Raw genomic sequence first — 11,593 nt, forward strand, 5'->3', positions numbered from 1 at the left:
ACGCCTGTTCATGCTGCGCGTCTGGGCAATAAAATGTCTGGCACTTGATCTGGCCAGACTTCCCTAACCATAAGGAAGTCAAAGAGCCGCTCCCGAGGCGTTTTTAATGGGTTCGAGATGAGCAGCAGACCAGCAGACCACTTGGAATGGTCTAGTAGTCTGCTACCCTATAGCATTAGCCCTACTCTTCCCCTATATCATGTGCAAAAACTTTTATACTTGCATTTGCAGGGCAGGAAATGCTTTGTTTATCGATTGCCTGTAAAACTTTTTGAGAATTATCGTAATCGGTTAAGGTAAGGTAAGTTTTCTTTACCGCCACGCCCATTCACCTGCAGTACTGCATTTGCCTTGACATTTTCCCCGCCCCTTGCTCAAAGCCCAAGAAATTTTCACAAAACTTTTAGCAGCAATGGCAACTTACATATGGGAATGGGAATAAAAAAATTTGAAGTAGGAGGCCAGAAAAGCCGAGGCAAGGTCTGTAGACAGGTCCCAAAAACGTTTTCAATTAGATGGCATAAACTTTAAATTGGGCATTCTCGGCGATAAATTAAAGTGAAATTAAAACAATTGCCCGCTGCTGATGACTTTGCGGGGCTACATTTCTATAAGCGAACTAATTCCGTGGATTGGCGTGGGTGGAAGACCTCAAAACAATTTTATCAAATTGCGATTACAATGCCGACTACAGTTGAACTTTTCTCACTTTAAATTCCCCAAGTTGGATTTTTTACAACTCAATAAACTTGGGAACTGTTTGGTATATAAATAAAACTATGAACATTTATAGAAAACCATTTCTATCTAAATCCTGACAAAAGGCAATGGGAAATGAGTAGTTAAGAGTCTGCAAATGGTTAACAGGCAATATAAAAATGGGTTATAAATCCTGAATAATTTTAAGAGCCACATAAAACCATATTTCTCTAACTTGAAAACTACACATGTTAAAACATTTTTTTTTTAGTAGCTGAAAGTCAATTAAAGCCTAGATTGTTAATGGGACTTTATGGGGAGGCGGGTTAGACTTGCGAGATGAGTAATTGCAGTGGTTACAAAACTCTCCATCTGAGATGCTATTCAAATGCAACAATGCCTGCGATGGCAATGGACTCGCAGCTATTCCGAACCCCATCAGATGATCGCATGTCTCGGGTGCATTCAAGGCAAGGTATTCCCCCGAATCACCCGCCGCTGGGAAACGGATAATGGTCAAGTGCAGTGCGTGATTCGGCGCACTCCAAACTTCAGCTCGGAACGTATCGCATCGGATTGGATGGTATTGTATGGGATGAGATCGGTTGGTAGCTGGGGTGTTTGCTTAGCCATTAGCCCAAAGTCGAGAGGCTAGCGTCGAAATTGGGGATCAATTTGGGCTCTCGATCGGCTTTAGTTTCGGTTTCCGAGCTACAATTTCTCCCCGCACCAGATGTCGAGTGAAAAGTTTGCACATAAAGCCAGCCAGCGAAACGGGGGGTAAGTCACTGAGGAGCGGCCGCTGAATTATTATTTGTTTATTGAGCGAGTGAAAGGCACAAGCCGAGCTTGAATTTGTTCCACTGTCTGCTTAATTAAAACAAAAACTAAGAACGCATTCGTCGAGTTTGGCGACTAAATGATGCCCTCTATTTAATATGCTTAATTCGCTATTTAATCACGAAGAAAGCAGAAAAGAAGTGGGTGGGAGAAGAATCACAACTATTCTGACATGGCTAAGATAAAAGAACGTGATCGTTCTTATTGAATTGCTAGATAAAAAATTTCAAGCTAAATAGATGGCTTTGAATTTAAAAATGTGCTAGCCAAGCAAATTTGTTTTATGGTCTAAGAGAACTCAAAAACTGCAAAACTGTTTTTAAAAATTATATTCTAAACTACACCTTATTTTTTCAGTTAACACTCCTTGTTTATTATTTTATGGCCAATTCTAATGACAAGTTCTTATAAATATTCATGACCTCTGTGGCTTAACCACCCAAGAAGCTTTTCACAGGAGTCGCCTTATAAGTTAATTGCCTAGTCACGTTTTAGCAGACCTCTGGTGACCTACAAAGGAGTTGAAGGTAAGGAAGTCAAGGCTAGGAACTGTATTTTAATACCATTGCTAAAGTCCGTATTAAATCAGTTTGATGAGGAAAAAATCAAGGAATACTCCTAGAATGGTTTGTAATTTTAACCAACCAACAAATCTTCGAGTACCGGGTACAATTAACTTCAACTAGAGTCACAGACCCCATGCAATGTCAACGAATTTATGGCTGATTCTGGGAAACTCACGTTTGCCGGCGGCTCCGCTGACTAATATTTCCGACCAGAGCGTTAACGCAGTTTAAAAGCCACTAAAAACGGGTTGGGGGAGATGGAGATGGCCACAGTGATGTTGATGGCACGGGGAAATGGAAATGGGCGGCGTGTGTGGTGTGTGTCAGCACTTTTCACATTCGTGGTACGTGTGGTGCGAGCAGCCAAGAGGAAAATGCAGCTGTCGTCGGAGTCGCGCTGGAAATTCTTTTCCAGCTTAGAGCAGATCTTAGATAATCCGCAAGCCAAAGTCCGCCTGAATGCATTGCCCATTTCCCAGCTAATTGAAATTCCTGGAAACTAAATCAAATGTTGGATGAAATGCTCCACGCAACTGGTTCTCACTCTCTACGCAACGCTCTGCTCTGTTTTGCTCCACTCCCGGATCAGTTAGGATCGTTTGATGATGTGTGTGGCATGCAGCTGAGACCCAGTCACAGTCTTAGCCCGAATCCCAATCCGAATCACAATCCCAATTCCAATCTCATCTCGCGCCTCATCTTTGGCATGCCAACGGAACATTAACGCAAGATGATATATATATAAACACTGGGGAGCCAATGATCTGATCTCTGCTCCATTCTCTCTAAAAAGATGGCCCAGAATCTACGACTGGGAGCTCTGTGCTGCCGCCTCAAATGCATTCCATTCATTATGATTACTATTAAATTAGGAATTCCCGTTCTTTCTCTACTCCTTTATTTTCCACTCCATCTTTCGTTCTGCAGCTCTCCGTGGAGTCAGATGCGAATCATTTTCGCTAGCAGACTGCGCTCAAACGATGGTAATTATTTACGCCGATTTCAGTGTGCAGATAATGCCCCAGCCGCAGCAACAACAATTGTGGCACGAACTGTGCTCCAAGTTCCCCCCCGATGTGCCCCAACCCCCAAAAAATATTAGACAAATGACTTAAGTTAGCGGGGAAATGGTTGATCGTAGAAAATGTATTGCAACAATTGCAGCTAATGCAGCACGTAATAATTCGACACTCTATAGCGGATTCGTAATAAATTTTGTGGAGATATAAAAACGATCGTATACCGATATTCGGTCTATAAACCAAGTTCAACTTAAATGCATTAGAAAGTCTTTTTAATCTTGCTAAGGAGTTCTATAAATCAAAAAAATAAATCGACTGTGGAAATATGTTCCGTTTTTTACCTTTATACTAGCAATATAATAATATCTCTTACATAACGTATTTAAATTCCAAACTGAACTTTTCTCGCAGTGCATGAACTGCATATCAGGCTCAATCGATCATCTCCGGTGGCTTCCCCATCTTGCAACTGGGACAGACATTCCTTTTTGGCTAACGAAATGTGCAAAATGCAAATTTACCTCGCCGAACAGTCAATCATTTCCACTCATCAATCAATCAATCAATCAAATTCGCACCACGCCAACATCTGCGGACGCACTTATCGATAGATCACGGCTCCAAACTCTGACATCGATATTCCCCAATTGCACATAAATTGCAACTGTCATTTCCACATCTTAGAAAAATAAAAATAAATAGAAACTCCAACTTTGGGGTTCTTTGGCCATTTGACTTTAATGGGTCTTGAACTTAAAGTATTAAGGCTATTGATTCTACCGCCATTTATAAAGAGGTCAATTCCTTTAAATTCAGTTGAGCTTCAAACTTTTTCCTATCCTTCTCTTCTTTTTGTTCTTTACCTTTAATATAAAGCTGAAAATGTTAAATATATGCAAGATATTTGAATAGGGCGCAATTTATTCTTTCTCTTTCATGAATGAGTTATAATTTTTTAGGTCTGGTAATAAAATTGAAAGTCTAATTTTACATGTATTTTACACAGGCGACATCTAGCGTATTTTCTTTACACTAGGAGTAGAGTTGCCAGACTGAGCAGTTGTGGCGCCACCCATTCGAGGCTAGCAAATTGCCCGTTCAGATGGCGCCACTGATATTGGTGCCCCTATTTAACAGAAATTCAAAAATCAATTTTTAGAAGTTTAAAATAAATATAGTGAACTAGTCTCAATAGTACCCTTACCATTTTCGTTCAAATATTCCGTTTCTTAAATATTTTAAAAATGCCACACTTGTTCCCTTACTTCTTATCTCTATTTATGGCCCCTGATTTGACCTTAACCCCCGACTGCCTGCTGCTCCGTCAATAAATTCAGATTAGTGTGTTTTTAGGCAGCCTCTCATATGCATCTGTTATCTTGACTGGCTGCTATAGACTCGCTTTGTTTACATCCGCTTGGGTTTATGGGCGAGACGACAATAATAATCACGGAAACTCAAGCTGAGTTTCCAAATCGCATAGGGGTGCCCAAACAAACAATTGGGATTTTGGTCTTAGGCCCTGATAAACCCATCACATAACGCAGTGTTTTTACCCCTTGAAGAATTTGTCCCACAAATGCCCGCATTTCGATTGTTTATGTTTTTCAATCAGCGCTGGATTGGAAAATAATTCCAGGAATTAAGTTCCGATAAGAGGGGCGCGCAGAAGCAGAAGTGGGGCACCTGCCACAGCCGGTTCTCATCGCGTGCGATTCTTCCAAAGAGCGACAAAAGAATTTAGCGGAACGGAAGAAAGCGTCGATGGGCTGGCTGGCTGGAGAATCGGATCGGGAACCTGTTTTCGGATTGTTTCTGGAATCGACAGACGACCTAGCAGCGCGAACTGCTGATCGCTGATCCCTTGGCAGCGATTTGAGGAAGCCAACGCATCTCTCCTTCGAGAGATGGTGCTTCATCATCTCGAAGGGGACCACTTGGCACAAATGACGCGGCACAAACGGAGGCTCCTCCCCGTTTTCCTCCCAAGAGGATGATGATGAGGATGAGCTGTCAGAGGCCATCGGATGTTGTGTACATATATATACTGTCCTCCACTCACTGCTGTTTGCATGCGAATGCGAATCCCGGCTTCTCCATTTCAGTCAGAGTGTCAAGAGTGAACGAACTTTGGGGGCAAGACGACGCACAAATACAAAACTTCTCTCTTGTCATCCTCACAATCATCATCATCATCATCATCTACAGTCAATGGACTTGGCTTAAACTTGGATCGCTACCCGCTGCAAGTCTCGCTATCTAAACAGCAGCTGTGCCAATGATCTGGCACAAAAGCGGGGCCCCAGAAACGAATGCGCACGCTATATCTCAGCTTTTAAATAATATGGAACAAACATTTATGCACCATGTATGCAAACATACATATAAATGCACTCCAAAGACAGTGGGTGATCGCTAAATGAGAATTAATTGGTTGCTGAGACACAGCTTTAATTAATTGAATGTCAAAATAACTCATGTTCAGACCAAAGAGAATGGAACATATGTATGTAGGTTCTTGATAAATCTGGAATTTTCCTTCTATTTTTTCTTATATCTTTCATTATGAATTTGAAATACATTTAAGAAAACCCTTCAAAGGATGCCCCACTGTATCCAATATACAAATTTATGAATTGTGAACTGGTTAAAGAAGTCAACTTGAACTTATCGCCAGTCGAAGATCGTTCCGCGAGGGGCGTTGTCGGAACAAAAAACAATTTGCATGGAATAACCCAGATTGTGGCCGTTGACTCGATGGATCGCATTTCGCATTTCCAGTTTGTTCTTGGCGAAAGATCTTTAAAATGATCTCTATGCAACTGGGCCTGAGTTATGGGAATTATGGCCTGACCAATTAAGCGTAAATTAATTCACTGCCACAAGATCTGCAGAAATCAGCGAATAAATAATGTGTCTCAGGGTGTGTCAGACCCTCGAGAAGTTTCCAGAGAGACAAAAGAATCTTTTGAATATATAAATGTGCCTCATAAAAATAAAAAAACAAATAAAACTACAAAGTGGGTGTAATTTTAACATTCCTCATTCCTGCGAGAGAAAGTTGTATAACATGGAGGAGGACTCTCGTCTGAAGGGTTTGTTCTACCCTACCTCATTAATCAAGGAGCATGCTAAAACCTAAATTGATTTAATTTTTGCAAAATCCTGGGGAATTGCAATGCAAAACCAACCCTCAAAAAGATGGTGGTTGCAGTGGCAGGCTGGAAAACCCCTGCAGGGCAAAAGTGGAGTAGCAAATTCACTTTCACAAATCCCAGTCGGCTGGCTCCTGCTCCAGATCCGCCAGAGGCCTTCAGCCAGTGCACTTCCAAATGCAGCGTCATACAAGCAACCCTTGCGAATCCTTGCTTCAATTGCCTTGCTTTTAATTCTTGGGGGATTTCCTTTTATTTTTTGTCGCAATGGGGGTGGCGCGTCTGTCTGATTTCAAGGTCCAAAAGTCAGCCGACAAGGGCAGTTTTGCGTTTTCAGAGGCAACAGCAACGGCCAACGGCATCGGCATGCAGGTGGTAGCGGGTTAATCGCATAATTGAGCAGCCCAGGAGCAGGCGACACAAACTCATCAGTGATTCACAGCCAGGCGGGCGAATCTTCTGGGTTGCAACAAAGGAATAACACACCCTGTTCGGGCCTCACAAAGAAATCGCCATGGAACGTGTGAAGCCTGCCGATTATTGTGGATACCGAGGAGCACTGTGTAGCACGGCCCACAATGCAAATATGCACAACTTATAAATACATCGGATCCGAGAGATTCGAGGCTTCTACTCTGTGTGGGAGCAATTCATTTAACCCGAGGAGTCAGGCCAGCAAGCAGCTGGCGAAACTGCAAATTGCAACAAAGAGCGAGGCTGGAGAGAAAATTGGCTGAAAGGTTTTCCATCAGCGGCGCTGCTGAGTCAGGGATCCGCGTCTCTGGATCCAAGCCAATAAATTCATAACCAAGAGGAGTTGGGGCAGCTGATGCATATACACTTGCGGTCGGAATAATAGCGTAGCTAATTGAACTTGCCCATCCGTCCATCCAGGTTCTTAATTTCACACCCGGAAGATTTCATTGCATTTAAATGATAAGTAAGATGGTTTCTTCGAAGTACTCTTGCGTGGCTAAATTGAAAACAGGGAATTTAATACGTTTTTGATTAAGTTTCCTTGCTTTAAAAGCTTTTTTTTCAATACAGTACTCACTTCTTTTTTGTATTGTATAACGATTTGTAATATCATTACAACTTGATTAGTATTGCCTAACATGTGTTGTTAAAGCCCTCTCATTAATCACACTGGTAGGTGCTTATTAATAAACCACTCTTACCGCGGAATAGTTGTATCTGCTCTGCTATTTTTATGGCCGCCCCTGTATCCACAAACAGAGGGCGTTGAGAAAACCCATAATGGTAATCGCCCATGTACAACATCAGCCAGAAGGCAGTTGTCTCGACGCAAACAGATCGTTCTGCAAATGGCAAGCTGATGCAGATAGCTATGCAAAACGGGTAATCCAAACGGCCGGCCTTATAAGGCGGCCAATGGTCCAAGCCAACAGGCAACAAAGATACATACGCGTTATTACTTAACAACAATTACAGAAAGTGAGCTCGAGTGTCTGGCTTTGTGTGCCCAATTATAGAGGAAATGTTGCCGAAATTGTCACTCGATGATGACTCGACTTCCTTGACGCAGATAGAAGATACAAAGATACAAAGAAACCCAGCTGTCTGCTCAGTGGAGCGTTTAGCATTGGCCCCGCAGACAGCCTTGAGATCCGCTTGTGAGGCAGTCAATCCAATGGGGTTTATGTACTGGAACTATGGCCAAATAAGGACACCGCACTGACGTAAACATGGACTTACCTGCAAATAGATAGAGAGGAGAGCAAACAAAAAGTCAGTTAGATAGGGCAAAGTTTTCTGTTTTCCATTAATCATCTATCAATTGGGTTGCGCCTTTAGGGCATGACTCACGGCTGAAAAATGAAGATCTCTCCCGTTTACAGGAAACGTGACTCGCTAGGGCTTCCCTAATTTACACAAAAAACCATTTATCTGCCAGCCAGGCCCACCCTGACCAACATCAAGAGCCAAATGCATTTGGAAAGCGGCCGGGAAATGGAACTGCGGCAGATACCGAGGACATGACAGATATGTCCTACTATGGCCTCTGCTGTCGGGGTTGCTTATCGTGGGTTGCATGCGTCAGTGACAGACTAAACTCTAAAACTCCTCCTCAAAACTACACTCGAAAAATTGTTATGCCAAAGACAACCATTAATATATTCAAAAGGATAAAATTATTGTAGGTAACAATATTGTTCTTTTATAACCTTACAAATTCAAGAAGTTTAGGATCTTTTTTGAAATTTCGTCAACCTATAGATTGTTCTAGAATCAGCCAACATTGTTATAACGATCAAAATAGACTTAAATAAAATAAATATAACTTTTTTTCTTTTTTTTTTTGTAGATCTAGAACTTTTCCTATGTCGGATTACTGTGTGGGCACATCTGTCTGCTTAGTCAAAAAATGTTATGGCCAAAAACAACTGTTTATAAACAGATTTATAAGAATTAAACGATTTATGATTTACAATATTTAATTTTTGCGTTTCTGTTCTTGTATTATTTAGTTTTTTCGATAAATTAGAGGCCTTTTTAGCCTTTTATTTAATTATTACTTATACATTTTTCAAAACGCTTTAGAAATTCTTAAAGCAAGAACTTTGCTAAGTGTAGATCTAGCACTTTTCCTATGTCGGATTAATGTGGGCCCGTCTGTCTGCATTTTGGGTGCGGCTAGGCTGGCTAGGTTGGCTAGGTTGGATAGGCTGACTAGGCAGGCTGGCTGCATTCTCCGGCTGTGCGGCTTTCTCTGGAGGTTCTGCCGGGAATTAGACCCATTGACTCATTCTAGGGCTGCGCCCAATCCCAATCCCGAACACAAACCCAAACCCAAGCCCACTACTGCTGGCCAAACTAGTCGCGGCTAGGCAATCAAAATCGACATTTAGTTTTATGGCGAGTCAAACAACAACATGCAATGTGTCCCGGGTTCAATGCACTTGCCACTCAGCCTCAAACTCCGCTGCAATGGCTCTTGGCCAGATACACAGGGGGCATGGCAGAGAGCATACTAGCAGATCGCGTGACTATAGTTAAATATAGTTAAGCACCGGGAGTATGGCACGTGACGATATTGGGGCCGAAAGTATCCCCCACATACTGTGGAAATGGGATATACCGGGAAAACTACTGTGCCCTTAATCACTGGCCACCACTGTGGCGGGGAAACGAAGAAGAAACGAGAACGCCATCGATTTCAATTGCAATTACTCATCATCTAACGCGGCAATTACCCCTCTATTATGATGATAAGTGCGAACCGAAACAGCTGCAAGCAGATTTCCGAGTGACTCAAGGAGCCGATTTGGAGCAGTGTTCGCATTCTTGGCCACTTCTCTGGTGGAATCCGGAAATCTGGCAAAGGTCAAGAACGGGAAAGCATTTGTACAGAAATAGCCAGGGAATCCAACGTTTAAAATTAGTTTATTGCTTGGGTTTATAAACCACTTCCATAAAAAGATAACTTTTGGGATCTTTATCAAAAGCGCCTATAGAAACAGACTATATATTTAAGATTATTTATTTAAGCTATAAAATATCTATGGCACTTTCCATTTTAATTGGTTCTAGGAACATAGAATTGTATATGATAGATTATAACTGGAAAATAGTGCTCGCTTTCAAGAAAAGGCTGGCACAACGAGTACGCTTTATTGATTGAAACTTGATACTACTATTTTAAGTAATTATGGTGCCTGGTGGAAATAATTGCTTAGAATAACCCGTCTTTCTTTCACAATAGAACATAATTTGGTATATTTTGAAAAACCTCAGAACCCTTGAACAAAGAGGCGTATGGTAATTGGTACCATTTCTGTAGGGACTATGATTATCATACTAATTTGGTAGTTAAAAAAGTCCTAAAAAACTTTTCGAGGACTATTTTAATTGTTATGTTACATTTTTAAGAAATTAAATGTTACCAAAGTAACATTTTATAGAATGAATGACCCATTTCTAAGCTTCAGTTTTCAGTAGACCACATTTTCGACTGTTCTCGGTACAGTTTTCCATCTGCTTTTTGCCTACTGCAGCTATTTTGTTGGTCGGCAGCTCTGTAATGGAGTGATGACCAATTTGAAAACTGGCACAGAGAACGAAAACACAAAAACAAGCGCCACCTCGATTGCAGTCATAAAGGCGATAGAAAACCGGGGTGCGGGGTGGGTCAGGGTTCGAGATGTCCATCGGGTGATATGCTATGTTACATGTACTACATAATATTGGGGGCGGGGGAGGCGAACTGGCACACTTGCTGACATTGCAGCGTGCACTTAACTAGAACCACCACTGTGCAGCGCACTCACACAACCGCATATGCATGTACCAACTACTCAAAATGGTCAATTTCCCAGTTGCAGCTGAAATAAAAGAGTCCTATTGTGAGCGGTAGCGGGGTTACCTACCATATATCAAATATTGGTTGTTAAGGGCGTTTTTTGACGAGTCCATAACAATCAGGAAGTGGAGTTTCCGAATCGAGTGGGCATAATAATCCCCAACGATCCAAAAGAACAGTTAACTGTTAACCCATTAAAAGATCAATACACGCATAGTGCGAAATGGCAGGCGAAAGAGGAGATGAAGAAGGAATTCGGAACGGAAACGAGGAATAGAATTGGTGGAAGTAGGAGAAGCACACAAATAAGGCAATGGAACGATAAAAAATAAGGAGGAAGCGAAGAACGGCAATGTTGTTTTTGCAAATCTGCAAGTCCACCAACACCACTGCACTCGCCCACACACATACACGAGGGAATTATTCAAAAAAATGCCGGCAACCGCTGGAAATTCACTTACTTGCTGCTGGCCTGATTATCGGTGCAATCGAAGTTGGAGATCATCTTGCTGTTTTAGCCGCTAATTAACGCTGGGTAACAATCAAATGGAAAACTGGCACACACGCAATGAAACACACAAAATGCAGTGGATGGAAATGCACGGATAATAAGCAGATGCCGCGGCACGTTCGTACAGTTCGAAAAGCGAGTTAAATTTAAATGTGGTAGCTCGGTGGTGTCTGCAAAATTCGTAAAAACCGGGGTGGTGGACCTTTTCGAAAACGACATGTTGTCTCGGTAACAGCGGGGGAGTTTTGCTTAACCCCCTCTGGTTACACTGTTTCTGTTAACTAACAGAAGAGCTGTAAACGTAAGTGCCAAATAAACGTATCAATAAAAGAAAGAGACAAAATTAGAGAGATTGGTTAAGTGTTTTAACAAAATGTTAAATTCATTGTTTAAATTATTTCCTCCATAATAAACACACGTGTAGGACAGAGTCGGAATAGAGTAGCTACAACTCGCTTTGAAATTTTAAGCGGCTGTGT

General features: G+C 41.8%; 1 protein-coding gene across 2 annotated transcripts in view; it reads right to left on the bottom strand.

The window, feature by feature from the left end:
• Jupiter (microtubule-associated protein Jupiter) overlaps window positions 1–11,279 on the bottom strand; it is a 32,416-nt gene extending 21,137 nt beyond the window's left edge. For both annotated transcript variants that reach the window (XM_065866017.2, XM_065866015.2), the window contains exon 1: window positions 11,065–11,279. In XM_065866017.2, the coding sequence (XP_065722089.1) occupies window positions 11,065–11,108 (44 nt within the window). In that variant the 5' untranslated portion in view covers window positions 11,109–11,279. The remainder of the gene's footprint in view (window positions 1–11,064) is intronic.
• Between the last annotated feature and the right edge of the window lie 314 nt (window positions 11,280–11,593).

This window comes from Drosophila suzukii, chromosome 3 (assembly GCF_043229965.1).
Source record: "Drosophila suzukii chromosome 3, CBGP_Dsuzu_IsoJpt1.0, whole genome shotgun sequence".
Classification (NCBI taxonomy): Eukaryota; Metazoa; Arthropoda; class Insecta; order Diptera; family Drosophilidae; genus Drosophila; species Drosophila suzukii.